We start from the raw sequence: 19,644 nt of genomic DNA, 5'->3' as shown, positions 1-19,644 counted from the left end.
GGAAGTGAAATATACGAGAAAGATTAAAAAACGGATAGAACATAAACCCACATTAATAATATGCAAAAAAGATGGGGAGTACAAAATTGAGATGCAAGGGACGCCTGGTGGATGCGAAGAAAGTACTGATCAATACTCACCTTTAATATATAAAATTGCAGATTCAAATAACGATAGTAAAAATAAAAAGAAAGAAAGAATTAAACGTAGAATTATTAGGAGAGTTATAAATGATATCTTTTCTGATAATGATCCTAAAACTTGTGAGAGCATATGTTCGAAAGCTTATAAGCAAGCTATTGGATTACTTGATTCGTGTGGTGATCACTTAAGTAATCACATACAAAAAAATGAAGTCTTGGACAGCTGCTCATGTTCCGATATAGAAGCGGAATCAAGTTGTACATCTTCCGATGTTGATTGGGAGATTCATTTCTCGCCACCATCTGCGTTACGCAAGTGAAATTCTGTTTCTAATTCCTTATAAAATATTTTTTCTGCAGACGAGCAGTATACTATGTGATCTACAAAAGTTTTCCTCGTTATTGCTGTTTCAAAGAAGTTTTTTATAAATATATCGTTCATTTACAACTTTACCCTCTGTATCGGTAATTCAATGTCATTGTTGCAATTTATAAATGTAATATACGTGACAATTATTTAATACTAGCAGGGAAAAATAAAGACGATTGTCATCTCTGTTTATTTCTGTCAAAAAAAATATTCAACATGTCCCATATGACAAGAGATATTGTCGTATGCGGTGCTATCCTTAAATAGAATGGGATAAGGCCCTTGTAAAATCCATGAAGACCTTCGCTGCTGTAGATTTTTCTGAGGCAATCAACCATGCCGTTGTAGAGCACTTCACCTTTTGACGCTGGACCTGTGATACAAACAATGTTCTATTTGTAAAGAAGTTTTAAATAAAAAATCTTATTTCATTAACACGTTCACTGCGGCTTGAGGTCGATTCAGCCTCATGGTAGACTTTGCACTGGTGCGGCGCGTAAAATTCGTGTTTTCTCTCTAGTGCGGCGGCTGTTTACACTCAACCGTATGAGGTATAACAAAGACAAATATAGTTTTCTTTATGTCTGCGAAGCATTGACTCAATATTGTAAAAAAATATTGATGAACACGAGGCAGAAACAGCCTCAACCGCACTACTAGGGAGTTCAGCTTGAGGCTGATTCGACCTCAGCCGTACCAGCTGAAAGTTCTTCAAAATTGGGCCCGCAGTGAACGTGTTAAAGAGAGAATGTTCTAGAAAAGAGTTTAGTATTCCTACATTACTTTGACATTGAATTGTAGAAACATTAAAAATAAATCATAAAATATTTTATTAACATAAAAACTAATAGTCATCGCGTGATAGTGAATGACTTCAGCATATGCAACAAAGTAATTTTAAATTTCTGTTCATTATTCAATGGCAGTTGTTGTAAACACATTTAAAATAATTTGGACCTTTTTTGTGATAGAAATTGTCATATTTTATGCATTAGTTAGCATTTTATACTACAATAATTAAATATTAGAAGTTATATCTGTATCTATTTGATTTTTAAATTAAAAAGACGTATGAAAAATTTTGTCGCGTCAGATTGTATTACTTATTAACTATAAGGTACATATAACTTTTTAAAAATTGAAAATCAAGCATTTTCACAATATGATTATCTATATCTACTTTGCTGCCCTTAAAAAATTGATTCGCGGCCTAAATAAGTAGAAAAAAAATGAAATTTTAAATGCACAAATACAATTTGAGGTTATGCATTAAAAATGTGTTAATAAATCATGGCATTTGAACAGTTATATTTATACATAAATATGAACACTCAAATGATTAGGAAAGTAAAAAAAATGTTAGAGCGTTTTGAATCTTATCACATAAATCAATTAATTTTGGTGATGATTAAAGAGGTGATATATAAGGTTATTAAATTTGTGTAGTGTAGAGAAAGCATTTAAAACTTTAATATGTAGAATACTTGTGCTTTTATATTAATAAATAATGCAAGCCAACTGTACAACACTGATACTATATTTTTCTTAAATGTATTTTCTTTTATACGTATGCAAAAATACCTATGTAATGTAATATTTAATTGATGTAACATAACGACAAAAATTTTTTATACTTAAGGTTTTAACAATGGGATTAAACAAAATTTTGAAAAATATACGAAATTAGTTAATAAAAGTGAAATAGTACTTAGTTCCCTCCAACCTCAACCCAAAGCGTGACACTGACAAATTACCCTGGTTATAAAGGCGCGTATTGACTACGTCCAGTGGCGTTTCGATAAGAACACTCAACACTCCGCACCCAAGACTCGCTGTGAACGCGAGCATCGCGGGAGAATTTTGGCAGTAGCCCAATTCTAAGAGTTTCGCTTTCATTCTGTAACAGTTCAACGCTTTGTTACATCAGATTTTAAATTATTAATATTTATATGTTTATATAGAAAACATATAGAAATAAAGGCACTGATTAATCTATGTACCAGTAATAGTGAATCAAAAATTAAAAAAAAAAATCGTAAGCAATTTGTGGCGTTGTCATCAACAAATGTGAACACCAAAGAAATATGAATATCTCTTGATTAGTTATTTCTGCAAAATGGAGCTTAAAATTTAATAACCAAAATTTTGAACCAATGGTTTTATTTTAGAGACCCACTTTAGATATTTAATTGACGCTTATAACAAAATAATACAAAATTTATACGAAAAAAAAAACTCTTTGTTGTGTTTATCTGACATGAATTTAAGGTTATGTTTTTATCGTTCTTTTAGATTACGTTAGTATAGTGCAAAAGAATGCATAATGTAACTAATTTCGCCAAGTGTAATAAAAATGATTAAATAAATAAAATAAATAATAAGCAAACTTAAATATATCTTAGATGTATTAAGGTAATTTCAACACTATTTATGTTAAAATCACAGAGTTCCTAATAAAACATGGACTAAACGAGACAGTTGAGGTTGAAAATCCCTTAATTTTGATTTACACACTTCTTTTATTGCCGCTTACCTCTTACTCTTGTTCGAATTAAAAAAAAAGTAGTCTGTCATAAGTATTGTCTGTATAGTATGTAATAACCTTTACGAGATCTACAAAGTCTACGGTAATTACGTAAAAGATCGATGAATTATTTGTATTTTGGTGCCTTTTTCAACTTGGTTAAAATACTTGTGCGTCGTTCGTTGATAATGTGATCGCCTTGATAATTCAAAAGGTACTAATTTATCTACGGAAAATACATTTAAATAGACGTGCGAAAATAACGACTCAATATTGATTTGAATAAATAAAGCGGATGAGTTAGTAACAGGATCATACCCTGGTTGTAAAGGCGGACAGATATGACGTCGAACGGACAGACGGCTAGGGCGACCATGATGCCGCTGAGGGCACTGGCAAAGAAGGAAAGTCCCACCGGAGACTCTTCGCATATGCCATACGATAGTAACACTTCTTTGGCACTGTTGATATAGTAAGTTAATATTGTAGACATCATGAAAATCTATTAAATCTTCATATTAAATAATTATAAATTCAAAATTAAAATTTAATACGATTGTCGTTATCAACTGCACTAGAGGCTCAATTCTATCAATGGTGTAATAGTAAAATGTACTCACTCACACAAGTAATGTGTGCTATGACCACTGATGACTTATAATCAAGAAACGCGATCTCTTACTTCGGGCCTCGCAGGTAACCAAAGAGTCGCTCAACGAGCTGTTGTATCTCGAGGCTTTATGCTTTTATATATTTAATTACAAACTTTTTATACAATTTTGTATAACCGCGAACTTAACTTTGAAGGCTTTTTCTGCTGGTTAACCGTTTGGGCGTTGCGGAGATACATTGATATGGTAACAGCTCTCGAACTTTGGCTATAAATGCGCAACCATTCCTGATCATCCTAATATCGAAGGGTAACGCGTTCCAAAAAAGAATAGCTTGTATTGAAAAGGAGGATTGGGTAAAGCCGGTACTATGGGGGGATATCTCAGTAGACGATTTCTTTATTATTTAGATTACTATATTGAAATTATATCTACATTAATAATTGATTTAATAATAAATACATATACTTACGCGGAATATGAAGTGAGTTGTGCTGCGCTTCCGAGTCCCAGTCTTGCGCACGTTGCGTTCACTCCAGCGAAGAAGCCTCTTATACCCTCAGTTTTATAGATGGATATGAAACCGTCAATCATTCCTAAAGAGTGCAAAAAGTGTTATACATAAGATTAACACACTAACCGCAGAAATAAGCAACATATATGTATTTTTGCGTGAAATACATTTGTATATGTGTGTAGCTGCCACTTGAACCTTCTTATTTACCTTTGAGAGTGTGCGTGGCGTGTAAAACTTTAATGAGTGCATTTTGTATAATAAACCCTTGTGTATCGTTATTATTACTGTCAAAGTAAAAAACCTCAGTGCATGGGTCTGTCGATACGATGAATTTTAATAATATGTTGATTAATACCCACTGTTAGATATAGTGTTTATTAATATTTTTACAAAGCACGAGTTGCAGAACCCTCTAAACAATAAACACGGGACCTTAGGATCAAGAAGTGCCGTAAGCACGCGTGACCTTGAAGTAATTTATAGATTTTTGTGTACGGTTCTCGGAAATTCTAACCGATTACTATCGCGAATTTAGTAGAACCTTTTTCGTAGTATAAATAGGTGTACTCCCCATGTCGACAGATAAATGTTGTTTTTGGAGTTATAAGATTAACATCTACAATCAGTGATACAAAGTGACTATTTGGTAAGTTATTTGAACAGTGATTTCTTGAGCGATTTGAAAGCGTAGTTTGGACTAAGCGAAAGTATAATTTGTGTTAAAGAAGGGTGACCATCTGATTTGTGAATGAAGGACTCCTTGTAAACCTTTGGTTTTTGGTGTTTCATCTCGAGTCAGAATCCACAGTACGTAACAATATATATTATTGATACATAACGAAGTAAGTAAAATACTGGTCACACATCTATAATTTTAAATTGATATATTGGACATTAGATCTATTGTATCATATCAACATCCAAAGGTCGCTGGTTCAATCCAGCTGCAATTCAATCCATTTTGTCTACACCGAAATAAAACCGAACGGTAAGTTCACCGTATAATTAAAAATTATTGAATGTATTTGTATTGTATTGTTTCTGAAGATGTTAATGCTGTTAGCCCTAAGGCTTTTACAGCTTCATTGGTACCGAGTTCAGTTGCGGAAGGGTCCGTGAACTAAATTTAAAAACTAGAAACTAAAAGCTGTGCAAAAAAGGAGTGTGCTTGCGGGTTGGGACAGCCGTGTGGACCACAGGCGAGCCGAAGAGGGATCCGGATCCAACCACGGTCCGCCCACGCTGTTCACGGTTAGGGAGCGGGCGGCCGCTCACTAAAAACAGGAGTTGTAGCGTATTGAATGTTAAAATCAGACAAGGAGTTAATTTATGAATATAACATCTCGATACTGTGATTCGATCAACTTGTTACGCCATCTAGTGTTGAGATACAAGATCTAATAGAACATTTATGTAAATTAAGAAAAACTGAAATATGCTACGTAGCAACACATTGCCCGAATTTACAAGACAGATGTATGTGTTTTGTTTCGACATAAAAGCGCCATAGATAATATATTCATTAGGTTAATGAGACATACTATATCATGTTTCAAGGTGAGAGAGTGTATGAAGAATGACCTACATAGGTATATTCGTTTGCTGTCATTTAATACATGGTAAACCCTATCCAAAATTAACACTTTCATAAATAATCAACAATGTAATGATAGTACAGTAAAATATGTATACTAAAATTAAGTATTGTTTACTATCTGTTCCTCCAAATTTTGCACTGCCACAAGTTATTTGCCGACTCATTCCAATAGAACAAAAATAGTGTAACATATTTTAGAGTGGTCACCTTACATATTTTCATATCTTTAGCTTTGTATCTTTTTTTTTCAATGCCATCAATATCCAATCAACCTGTGTATTAGATTAACTTTTAACATTAAAAATTAACTTCAGAATAGATGAACACAGACTAGACAGGCCTGTCGCATTGCAATATATTTCTCAGTGAATACTTTATAAAGAGTGATTGTAAATGAAAGTAAAAGCTTTAAAGGTTTTTGTTGACATATGAGCTATATGTTCCCCTTTGAAGCTTTTAAACATATAACCTGATCAACACATATATATATATATAAAACATATATATATATATATATATATATATATATATATATATATATATATATATATGTTGTGTATAAATAATTGGACCTATCGAACTAATTTACGATATATTTACCATTGTAACGGTGTTGCCGACCGACAGCGATGCTTGGGTTGGCAGCCGCTTGCATTCTGGTCTTAACCACGGTTGCAGGGTTTGAACTCACTCCACTAACCACGCCGCTTGCTCCCGACCAGAACAACGTCTTGGCGACGCTGATATCGCCATCTTTATTCTTCGTCATACCCTGGACGTCTGCTATGTGATAAATGCCTAATCTAAAAATGAACGCACATATAATAGGGCTTTTGGTAATATTTTATGTAGTAAAAAATAACGGTGAAAGCGTTCCCACTATCTAAAGTTGCAAGTAAAGCAATATGTTGTTGCATAAGAACCTTTTTAAAAAATCGTCTTTCCACATAGATTTAAATATTATTTAAAGAAAATCAAAAGAGTGAATTGTATTTATACGTGATCATAATTGGTGTAGAGATAGGGTTTTCAAACATAAAACTGGAAGAACCCCGTGTTGAAATTAACTACGATGTTTTAGAAAGTAAAATATTTTTTTTTAATTTACAAATACCGCAGACTTGAGACTCCAAAGCATGGAAGGCGTTTTGCCTCAAATTCGTTTACGTAAATTCTAGGCTCCCTTGGGAACTTCGGCTCGGGCCGTTAAGAACATCACATGCAAAATTACCAGAATTAAGGCTGTTGTCTTAAACTAAAGTCTATTCACATTAAGAACACACAACTTTATTACTAATCTTAACCCCTTGACCAATTATAATAGATCAGCGGACGTATCGTTCTTTCTGAGAGGATTACCTCTACTGGTCACTGTGAAAAGAACTTTCTAATTTTATTGGTCAAGGTTCTTTCACTAATTTACCTTACTTTCACTAATTTCATGAGTATAATATTATGTAATGGCAATGCTTTATACTAACCTAACTGAATTCAATGAGAATCCTAGAAGCAAAGCTGGTGCCAGACCTTTTTGCAGAGCTAGTATACTGTCGTTTCTAGCTATGACATATATCGCGTGGAATATCCCTCGGTAGCGAGTCGTCGTTTCGCTTTTAGCTCGTAGTTCTCCTTGCAATTGATATCTGGTCTTCAACACGTCCATGGGATTCGTGAATACCGTTGCACCCGCGCCTGCTAGACCACCGATCACGAAGTCCATCTGTTCCTGACCTCCTCTCTGAAATAGAAAGTCATCTATCATCATCTGATTTACAATAGGACTGGTTGGAAGTGTCTGCTTGCCGCACTATACGAGGTCGCCTGTAGGCTTGCGGGTGGATGATATCCTACTCTGCGCTTGCCTGTGATTCTCATTCTAGAGCCATGTCTTTGTGGCCACCTGTTCTGCGAGCTATATGGTCTACGCGCTGCCAGTTCAAATTGCTTATTGCTTATCTGTTCACCATTCCCGATTCGATCTCCTAGAGAACCCAAATCCTACTTCTTGTCTTCATCTTCACGTCTTTATATATAACAACGTACCATTGTTCGGTTAAAAGCAATTGAGGCAAAACCAGTCAAAATCTAAATCCATTATGAAGACGTAACCAGACAGTTGCATTTATACCATTTAAAATTCCAATATATATATGTTCTGATTTATTTTCAGTAATAATAACTATACATTATTAAAAATCTCTCATCTGTGTATGTCTTTTAGCATAGGCCTCCTCTCTAGTTTTTACCATTCTCTCATATTTTTGTTACCGTTATTCAATTTGAACTATTGTTAATTTAATTTCGTCTATTCATTTCGTAAACAATCTTTTGTCATTTCGTCTACCATACACTCGAGAAATTCCACTTTGCTTGACTCAGTATTCCTTATGTGACACGCTTTATCGCACTTCTCTCTGCTGCTCTTTGACAATTGTAGTAGATTTCTGAATTTAGAAAAAAGGCAAGATATACAGCAACTTATTACTTGAATGTCTGCGGCGGCGGCGGGTGACGCGAAAGTCCTCGTTTTTCGTAGCATTCGCGGCTATTGGTTTAATTATATGCATACTTTGCGCTTCAATAAGAACACTAAAAACGTTCCCGGTTCGTGTCCTTTGAAAGCATGTACGCTCGCACAAAGAGATTCTCATAGAGCGCGGATCAAACTTCTTTGTTTGACAACGTTGCCATTAAATATTTATTAATGCTTTGCATTCTGAATACGAAGATGAACATGATGTCTCTCTAGATTCTGTTAGATGTAGGCGTTATTAGTCTTATGGGGCTGTTACAGTTTCGTCGGTCACAGGACTCGATTGGAGATCCTTGAGCTATATTTTAAATTACTCCCACTACTAGTTCTGCACATTCTTGTGTGTCATTTACATGTGGCGCGACTATGTGACTCGGGTACACACTCTTTCTTCTTACCTCCGGGCGTTATTAGCGGGAGTAGTTCTGTAGCTGTTGAATATCAATTGCTTGCATATAAGCAGATACAAATTGATATGGCTTTTGAAGTTTCAAAGTTATGTATTATACAAGTGTATATGTCTTAGTCGTCTGCGTTTAAGTAGATTTATTCTGCATAATCTATTTGGCTCTAATACGAAGGTCGGCCGTTTCTCTTTTTATCTTTTGTGTTTATCCTTGACATGTTTCTCCCCATTATCTTTAGACATATGGTATGCTTCTCTATTTCGGCTTATTGAAGTTATAAAAGCGGAATACTTTAAGTGGGGTCGGGGCCAATGCAAGTTGTGCTTTGTGCACTTTTTGGAGGCCTCTTTATTTGTTTTATTTTACAACTTATAAAGATAACATATAAATATTACGATAACAATACAGAAGAGCAATTCGCGGGCTTTTCGCATTCTGTGATTTATTATGAATAACCGTTAGATTTCCTTATTTGAAATTTGATAACAATTTGAAATACCAATTTGTTTCTATAAAAATACTGCTATGTAACACTAAGCATTGTACGGTAAAATGTGGCGGTTAAAGAACTCTTCTATATGTATGTGACATTCTTCGATGTTTTGAGCAATAATTACGTTTTTTATTTATTTATTTATTCTTTATATAGCTCGTATAGTGGAGGACTTAATTACCTATAGACGTTCTCTACCATTTGTTATATAATATAGAAAAGTTATAGATGTTGTTTAGATAAGAACAATGTTTTGAATACATTGTTTTGGTAAATAATATGTAGCAAAGAAACTCACTAATTTACTCCCGTGTCTGTACATTAGAAGCCTTCATTAACTTATTAACACTCCAAGTCACATTCCGCAGTTTTTATCACTGTTCAATTAAAACTGAAGACTGTATGTTCTCAGAAATTATTAATTAAATAAAAATACTTATCAAGACATTCGTGCTTTGTGAGTATTAAGTTTTTCCTACATATTTATATGAATACACTTATTTAGCAAAACTATATTTGAGTCTTATATTCATTGTCGTTTAAAAAACCATTGTATCCTTTTTCTTATTTATTTATTTTTTAAAAGCTTTTCGGTGTACTGAATACGTTTCAATAATTACATTTATTCTCGAAAAATATTATTTGTTATATTAATTTTACAATATAATGTTTTTATTAAAACGCTTATACTGCTTTCACGTTTTGACGTTGCAGGGCAAAGCTGACATCTTCTGCACAGATATTATTATAAATTTCAGATTTAAACTCAAATTAAGTAATTACAAAGGTATTTATTTTATTAATTGTATAATAATATCATTAAGTCTATTTTGGCTTCTTGAATCTTACTAAATATAATCATTTAAGCTATAAATAAGTTATTTTTGGATCATCTGTGAAATATAGAACGAAATTTGGCAGCCAAATGATGTATCTAATAAAGCGTAGAAAATCATTCTTTTAAAAATCTGCGGCATTACAACTATTGTATTGTACATTTATAAGACAAATAATATAGCCATGAAAATATGGCCGTGAAGCGCTAATCAGAATATGAACAAGGTAAACTAATTTAGATCTTATATAAGCAAACAAAGTGAAATTGTTTAACTTTGTTAGCACGTTTTTGCCTGGTATATGTTAATTTTGTCAATAATTCTTTGAAACTTCTGAAGGATTCCTTATAAAATTCCTTAAATGTGAATAAAATTTATTTATTAAAAAATATTCGCACAAATTAATCTTTAAATGTAACTATAAATATTTGTAAACATAACTTTTAGTTTGAAGTATCATGACAGTTAATAAATAACATTTTAAATGTAATAACTATTTGTATTATCTAAAACCTTAAATGATATGAAAATTTATCAAAACGTATTCTTAATTCACACACGTTTTTATTATCTGTCTTATCTTTTTCGCGGTATTTCTTCATGTGTCAAATAAAACTGTTTAAAAATTATGATATTCTAATTCATGAATTTAACCTATAAAATTCTACTTACCATGATCACATAAAATTTAATAACACTTAAAAATTAAAAGCCGAACTATTTTTATCTATTTTATTTAAAACAAAAACAATAATTTAAACATTTAACAAAAATGTAATTTCACATCTATGCTACTGTAACAAACCGCTTACTGGCCGCGATATAATGAACAATAAATGTAGATCTATACTGTATACCTATCTTGACATTGGAGTTACGTATTTTAAAGAACAAGTTTATTCGAGAATACTCTATTCATTTTATCTATTCAATAATACGTAATAAAAATATTTTATTTTCAATGAATGTAATGTTGATATAAATTTTATCGGTTTATGACACATGATATAAAAATGCCATAATATGTTTTGCGCTGTGGTTGGTGGTCTTGTCATGTGTGACCTTAGATTCTAAACACTTCGGAATTCTAAAGTTCGTTGTACCTTCTATTCTAAATGGAGTCTTTAAAGTAAAAAAGTAATTCCGTAAAATCCATTTTCAGCTGACCACCTCTCCGTGATAAAAATATTCCTTCTAAATTATAAGCTAATTCTAGCCTTGTGGTTCTAGTAGAGATATGGTTCAGAGTCCAGTATATAGGTGAAAGCTCTTAAATGCAGATTGATTGGTTATAATTAAAGGCTTTGAAGGAGTGAATGTGTAGCTCATTTGTCAGTAAAAGCTTTAAAAATTTTAAAACTATTTCCAATTAACAAAGTCTTTACTGTGAAATGTGTAACATTGATTTATATTTTGTATTGCTATGCGACAAGCCAATTACTTCTGACAGTACAAAGTCTGCAAGGAAAGGTAGTAAGCAATAATTATTTTTCATATGTTATCATCCGAATTTTTTCTCTTAAAACCAGGCATCCTATTCACAAAATTAGATAAGTGAAGTATGTTTGTCAGTAAAAAAACAGCAAGTTATATTTTTCCCTTATCAAAAATAGTTCTTTAATAGATAAATTGAAAATTAAATATTTATAGCTCTTGCATACTATCATCCATTTGTCAGAGACAACGTGTTTTGGCAAGGTGTTTTGACATCGATCGGAACCGGAAATTTTTCTTATATAAAAACACTCGAGTTTTATGTGTATCTGTACATTATAAATCGTAGTTAATGGCAACATTTAATATGTAATCTTTATCGACATAAAATACTTGATGATCTCTCCAAAAAAAAAAACATTTAAAGCCTGCACAATTACGTCGAATGACTACTACGACATACGAACTATACAAACAACAAATATAGTTAAAAATTACTAAGAATAAATTCATATTGCACTTATATGCAGCGCAGCTAGGAGCGAAAGAATAAAGATATATATATATATATATATATATATAAATAAACGAATAGCAGCTCACATATTCTTTATTCAAATAGGCTATTGCAAGCAAGCAAATTCGAATCGTCAATCACAGGAACGCAGTTCTATTAAGAAGAACTGGCATGAAACAACAGTCTCTTTTTATATATAGTTATAGAATGAGTCAATGGCAATGATAAGCTTCCTGAGTGTGCATCAACAACATTTAATACGATGTAGAATCGAAAGATCATCATAGCGATCTATGGCTATATCGGCTGATGAATATGAAGGATCTGCTATCGTTCTTTATTCATGTACTAATCCCATCATTAAAATCATTTACAATTATTCAGAAATTAAATTCATTTCACTCGACTTATTTTCAATGCGTTCCAAAACATTAGATGATAACGACGAGGTTATGTGCGAAGGACAGACATTTCATTTATATAGAAAAAAAGTAGTAAACCAGGTTAGTTGTAATTTACAATATGCATACGCGCTCTGATATTTAAATAAACTTATTTAAAAAAGTAACTGAAACACGAAAGAAGACTTGGTAAGGATCCACTGCATATAGTATTAGTCATTTACAATTTGGCAGAAATTACCTTTTTAGGCAAGTTTCTGTGAATTATCTTTACGTAATCGGTATTTTTATTATAACTTATTAAAAGTTAATATTTGTACGAATTGTCAGTAGTAAAAATGGGCTGCAACCCAATGCTTTTAACCAGGGATTAGCAACCTTTTTAATCAAGAGGCCAATTTAAATTTTAATATCGTTTTGCGAGCCGCGAATAAAGTAATACTAATTAATTAAGTACAAAACTTTAATTATAATAAATATTAACCGACAAATAATAATTTGCTATAATTATTACACTTAAAAATTATTGCATGTTTGACCTCGTTGTGCGGATAACTCGTTACAAACAAATTATTTTGGTTTAATACATGGATGCACAGACCGCGGCCCGCGGGCCACATGCAGCCCGCCGGTCGATTACTTGTGGCCCGCCGACAGCAAAAATAATACTCTCGTACATTCGAAAAATATTGAATTCTATTCTAGAATAAAACCAAAAAAAATTAATTACCTATACTTCTGGCGGACGGCCCGCCATCAGTTCATGATTTGCCCGAGTGGCCCCTCTTAATAAGTCTGTGCAACCACGGTTTAATATATACTACCACTTTATTATAATAAATTTTATAATAATATATTGTTGGGAGATAGTCAATAAAATAGATTCAATTTTCGAAATGCTGGGTGGGCCGCATAAACATTTTAAAAGGGTCGCAAGCAGTCAGCGGGACGCGGGTTGCTAACCCCTGCTTTAAGCTAGCGATCGTAGGTCACCTATTCGTTTTTTTTACCATTGCATCGTCACTGGTCATAAATAATATTTTAGGAAACCGACATCCTCCCGGATTAAAAAATTCGTTCCCAATTAAAGAGCAAGTGATAAAATCAATCAATCAATCCTAACGGTTTTGTGTAAATTTGTCTTGATTTTATTCACTGTATTATTTACAAGAACGCACTACAGCCCTTTGTATTTTATATTTGATAAATATATATTTACATCTATATTACTGCATAAGTATAACCTATATGCAATACACAAAGTATTGCATATATACCATGATTTAAAATATAATACTGCTTAAGTAATGTATTTTAAAAATAAAACAATCAATAGAAATATATAGAAAATAAACAGGGTTACGTAATCTTACCGCCACAATTTTATTTACGAAAAGATTTTTTAAATTAAATTAAAAATTCTCACTTCACTTGAACTTGAACTATAACTTACTTCCAATAAAGTTAATGTATTTATGGCATTAGCTGTTCTAGGGTAAGGCCTAGATTTCCTTAAGTTGAATTACCTTTTTTGAATATCAAGTTCAAGGTCGGTCGATAAACCTTTTTATGCGATTCATTCGATGAATACTCCATAGAGTCCACTAGACAGTCATTTAATCGATATTTGTAGTACTTTACCAGTTTGAACAAGACTATTATAGGTAATTAATACTATGTTTTTATTCTCTTCTTTTAATAAAAACAGCTATTAATTTCATGTCAGAAATTCAAATAATATTTGTAATATTGTACACGTATATTTTTTTTCTAGAATGTCCCTAAAATTTGTATAAATAATTATCCATAAATAAACATAAAAATTAATGTAAGTTTGTGGCATTATTGTATATAAAGAATCTCGTGGTTTATTTCTAGACTGAATGTCGTGAACTTGGTCTGCCTGAGATTAAAAAATTATAAAAAGAATAACTGAAATTTAATAATATAATTGTAATTTACACTGAAAATCAACGCATTTGGATTATTACTTATGTATTATCATATTGAGTGTTTGTTTCGTCTTCGTGGTCAGCCTATAGGCTTCCCTATAGATACCTATGGGGGAATATGTCATATTCACCAAGCCTGGTGGGCGGATTAGTGATCGTAGTATGGTATTATAAGACACAGAGGCCGCTGCTGCCTATCCTCAGGATACTTGTTAGTGAGCAATGACAATCTTGACTATATTCCGGGAATCGAACCCAAGACCTATTATTGCAAGTCTGAGTCCTCTACCGCTAGGTTACCACTGCTCCAGACTATATATCACCGGATTATTTCATGACATATTTATTACAAGTAATCCTTTATTTGTATATATCCTCATTTCCAATTACTTATATCGCTTGATAAACGCTTGCTCTTTTATATATAATTATCAAGTCCATCCAAAGGTTAAATACAAAAGTCATCATAAATCGTAGTTTGATATAAGACTTAAAACTTTGCTTATTTCATTTATTTTATTATTAGTGTCGATGTGTATTAAAAAGTAAAACCATAAATAAATCAAGCTGCTAAAACAGTACAGGGAGTTCATTTATAATATGGACAGACGATTTTGTTTAGGTTAAATAATACGCTGAATACTGACCACTTGCAACATTGAACATTAGGTATCAGGTAAGCATCATCTTCACCGCTTCCACCCTCGTCGGAGTGTCATACATAGGCTCTGAAACATAAATGCTATACTTTTTCATATAGTTCACGGAGCCTTCCGCTGCGTGGACTCGGGTCAGACGAAGCTGTAAAAGCCTTAGGGCTAGCAACATTACATTCTAAACCGTACAGTGCTGACCACTTGTAAACTGTGGGGAAGGACTATGTCCATCAATAGATGATACCACAAGATGATGATGAATATATGTGACTAATAAATATACAGATGTTTAAAAGTTTAACAAACATTGTTGTCTGAAATACGTATAGAAATTTAGTGATTTCAGTACGGATATAACCTTTTCGGAGAGCTATTTTAATTTCTTATGACCTTCTTTAGAATAAAGAATATCCTTGACGTTATGATAAGAAATAAAGAAAGGTCAAACAAGAGTAGTATAGGTAAACTTGGTCATTAAGTACTATGACTAATGATTGGAAATTCGCGTATTCATTTCGCGGAATCACTATTATTTTATATAATAAGGTTCTTGGTCAAAACAAAAAAATAAGAGTCTATTTGGTCTCGAACCATCGTGATGGCACCACGAGGGTTTCTGGGGTAGCGTGAATCATACCCCGGGACGGGAAATCTAAAATAGCACGGCGCAAGGGAAGATCGCGTGGCGATCCTTGACCGGGAGATACCGCAGTCCCCTGCATAACGCAGAGGAGGATCATCGGAGGGGCATTTTAGAGGGTAGGAATCCCTCGTAACCTTGTCCTCCCCTCGGAAGAAGAGCATCTTTAACATTCGGAAGATTTCCCCTCCGAAACCAAATAAAAATGTTTTAGTTAACATTATAATAGTAGTAATACATTTGTGTGACGTATTAAAAGAAATATTCCACGCTCTCGTAGATTCTGCGACGTAGTATAATGCGAGTTGTGCTTTCCCATGCATGTTTTCCTCATTCATAATGCAATCGTAACCTTCATTGTTGCGATCATAATGTGTCATTTCATATGATTTGTTGAAAAGAATTGTTAATACTTATTGAAACTTTATTATTGAACTGAAAAAATTCTAATTGTTCACGTTGTTGTTTAATAAATTAAGTTACAAGTTCTTTTAGGTGATTTAGCAAAACTTTTGTATCTTTTTATAAAAAAAAAATTGAAGCATGCCTTTTAAGACCTTTTAAAAATTGTTACATTTACGTTTTATAAGTTCAGAATTTCCAGCGAGAATAACCGTCATAGTAAGTTCTGGAATGGACACCACGAATCAGATGACTTTGATTGTCGGTGGAAAGTCGGAGACGCTAAATACTGGCCACTTTCTACCGGATCTTTTGAAAATTTATCGGGTAAGGCATGACTGACAGTGAACGTCTTACGACTAAAATGATGTTTATAACGACGATGAACGCTTTATTACGTTGCCTACTGTCTGTGTGTTATTTATGCGTTGAAGGTGGAATGTTCTAGTGTAATGAGAACCTATACACTTATATTTCTCTCTCCTCTGAAAGGAAATTGTATCATTTTTGAACAACGAAACAGGTAAAGCTTTATATATATTTACTAAATGCTTTAAAAAGGACAAATCCAAATAATTGTCTAATTTGAGCTCGTTGTGTGTCATAACGTCTGAGATATGACGTATTGTAAGCAAGCAGTGGTATTAGACTAGGTCATTTATATGTTCCTACATAGACATATGGCTGTTTTGTTTGACATATTGGATACGAAGATTCTGAGCGTATCTTCCTCTTAATACGTTCTATAAACATCAATCTTAGATTTATACGAAATATATGAGTGATAAAAATAATAATTAATCTCGTTTCAGTCGTAAGACCTAGGGGAGACTTATATAAATCTCCCCATGGATTTACATTAAGACCAGTATGAAAAGGTCCGTATCCAATCTTTCGAAGACTTTGTCTAACTCATCTGTCTACCTTGTGGCTGGACGTCCGAAACTGCACTTGCCGGTTCGTGATCACCACTCCAAACTCAAGTGGCCAGATGATCTGCACATTATGTGGTCCGCTCGTTATTTTAACTAGCTAATCTGTTGGGCTATGTCGATTGCTTTCCTCCATCTATGTATCTCCCTATCTTTGATTCGATTATCAATCTTCTGCCTTCTAAATATATCGTATTTTTTAAAAATATATACAAAATTTTATACTATGTAGTTTTGTGTTGAATAACAATGTTTTAATTTAAAACACATATATCTTTCTTTGTAAAGTTATGATTAATTATAAATATCATTACTTATTTCGAAATATTCGAGGAATAACACTAATTACATACAATTTTTATTCAAGGTTTATTGGCACTTACAAAGTATTGTACAGTACTGTTTAATCATGTTAAAATTAGAACATAAATAGATATATAGATATGACCTGCGGGCTTCGGCGACAAATAACTTTAAAACAAAGGTCATTGCGATCGATTGACAACGTACACGTCGTTCGTCGTACAATATCTTTGCCTCTCTCTCCTTGTCACTCATGTGAAATAAACAATTTTTATTATTAGATAATATTTTAAAAGATCGTTCAAGGGTGCTTCAGCTGGGATTTCTCCTGGCTATTTATTAGGCAATACAATATGGCAATTGCAGTTCTTGCAGATTCGAAGAAGCAGAGTGCAGATAGTGCTTAACCTAAATCTCTTTTATAGGCAGCAAAGCACGAAGGCTCCCTTAGAAACCTCGGCGTGGACCGCTGCATTATGTTATCGGATAGATTACAAAGTTGAAGATTTAAAATCTAAGTTACTACACAGTTCTTACTACTGTTTAGTAAGTAGTTTTACATTGGTCAGTCATAGCCTGCTGCCGGCTACATAAGCCCCTATAGATTGCCAATAAGATCTGGTTGGAAGTGGCTTGCACTCAGCGTCTTACACCAATCTTACCAACGTCGTCTGTACCCTTGTGGTTGGACGCCTTTGGCTGCACTTGCCGGTTCATGGCATCAACTCCAAAACCTCATGGCCTAAGTGGTCATCTTTTCTTCGCTGATCATCTGTTCTTCGCGCTATCGGTATGCTCGCTACCACTTCATTAACAACTTGTTTATCGTTGTTAGTATTCAAAAGGTCAAACGGATCATAACGTTGTGACCTTAAGTTAATAAAAAATGAAACTTAACTGTTGACTTCTCACATTATATTAGTCAGGAAAATGTTAATAAAATTTCTCTAGTCGATTTCCTTTTTACCACTTTCAGAAATAACTAAGTTTACGGATCGATTTCCGTATTATTTCTGAGTGTCACCTGACTACAACATATAACATTTTGATGGATATTTAAATTTAATGGTACTTAAAGAAGGATTTTCAATGTAATAGAATCATGATTCATTTTGTATTATTCTGTGAAGTACATATATGCGTATCCTTCGTAAGCGCAATTATTTTGATTACTATCCCATGATCGTTAATGGTGATATCGAGTATACACATATGTAGTATATGGAATAATTCGTGCGAACTTTATAAATCTCCTGTGGCCACCTGTAGAGGGTATTCCTTGAAATTAAACAAAAAGTTTTAATAATAAATATACACCTTTTTTGTTAGATTATCTACGTTTTTTTAGAAAATTCGTGTGACAGCAAAAAGTTTTAAAATTTCTTTTATCACTGGCCGAAATAAAAGATTATTTTTTTTTAGAAAAATGATACGTCACTCATTGGATTGAGTTCCGCAACGTGTTATCCATCTTTTGTGACACCGTGACGCGTCGATACGGTCTGCGTGGAGTTGTCCATTATCGCGCGTGAGCTGTTCGATTAGATCGGGAGTGGAGGAGGGGTGACCACGCCGCCCAAGGTCGCCGGCAGCCGCGCCGCGGACGCGCGAGCCTCCGCCCGCGCCATGCCGCCTCCACTCGCCACTCTCGAGCCGCACAAGGCGCGCGCACTCACCACCATCTATGCGCCGCGCAAACACAAATCAAGAAAGAACAGAACCGCACAAAACAGGATGCTAGACACCGATCTCCCGTTAAAAACAACAACGTCCCCTTTTCGACCTCTGCCTGCTATTAGGCCAAAACAACAAACTAAAGTCATTGTCTTTGATATAAATTCAGACAATACTTTAGAGAATCAAGCGATGAAACTTCAAGAAGTTTTAAAGCCCTTAACTCCGCTAAGCATTCACGGATTAAGAAGAAAGGAATCATCAGGTTGTTTAGAAAGGAAACACCGGCTTCTAAGAGAGAATACATACGATGTTCTGGAACCGATATATTTGAACGCAACGAGAAAGGAAAGCCTAACAAGGGACACGTTGGGATCCGGCGATTTGGACGATCAGACAAAGATGTCACCAAAATCAAGATTCAAAAGGGCGGCAATGCATGTCGCCAAACTAGGCACAATGCCCGAAACTGGAAAACTTTTATGCATGAGGGAGAGAGAGAAAATTGCGATTTGCTTCGACGATGAGAAAGCGTTCAAATTACAAGAACTTCCACGAAGTCCTGCGCAAAAAATAAATAAACTTTCTGAAATTTTTCAAAGCCTCGACATGAAAGGACGGCATAGGGATAGAATGAAAAAGGAAAACAGTTGGTTCTAGCTTAAGACAGCACTAGTGTATTATACAGACGCGAAGCAAGAA

At 33.7% G+C, this 19,644-nt stretch overlaps 2 protein-coding genes across 2 annotated transcripts; one reads left to right on the top strand and one right to left on the bottom strand.

Annotated features, from left to right (window-relative positions):
- Positions 1 to 692: 692 nt before the first annotated feature.
- Positions 693 to 10,774, bottom strand: LOC137930313 (solute carrier family 25 member 35-like). Its single transcript, XM_068773543.1, has 6 exons — positions 10,704 to 10,774; positions 7,244 to 7,500; positions 6,363 to 6,565; positions 4,121 to 4,244; positions 3,356 to 3,498; positions 693 to 886 (listed from the first exon to the last, which is right to left on the bottom strand). The coding sequence occupies exons 1-6, from the start codon at positions 10,704 to 10,706 to the stop codon at positions 693 to 695; spliced, it is 924 nt and encodes a 307-aa protein (XP_068629644.1). The 5' UTR covers positions 10,707 to 10,774.
- Positions 10,775 to 18,894: 8,120 nt separating this feature from the next.
- Positions 18,895 to 19,644, top strand: LOC137930637 (uncharacterized). Its single transcript, XM_068773954.1, has one exon. The coding sequence runs from the start codon at positions 18,895 to 18,897 to the stop codon at positions 19,600 to 19,602; it is 708 nt and encodes a 235-aa protein (XP_068630055.1). The 3' UTR covers positions 19,603 to 19,644.

This window comes from Battus philenor, unplaced genomic scaffold (genome assembly GCF_028537555.1).
Source record: "Battus philenor isolate CCGP_79_NKW_IND1 unplaced genomic scaffold, ilBatPhil1.0.hap1 SCAF_6, whole genome shotgun sequence".
Classification (NCBI taxonomy): domain Eukaryota; kingdom Metazoa; phylum Arthropoda; class Insecta; order Lepidoptera; family Papilionidae; genus Battus; species Battus philenor.
This window is presented reverse-complemented; position numbering and strand designations above follow the sequence as displayed.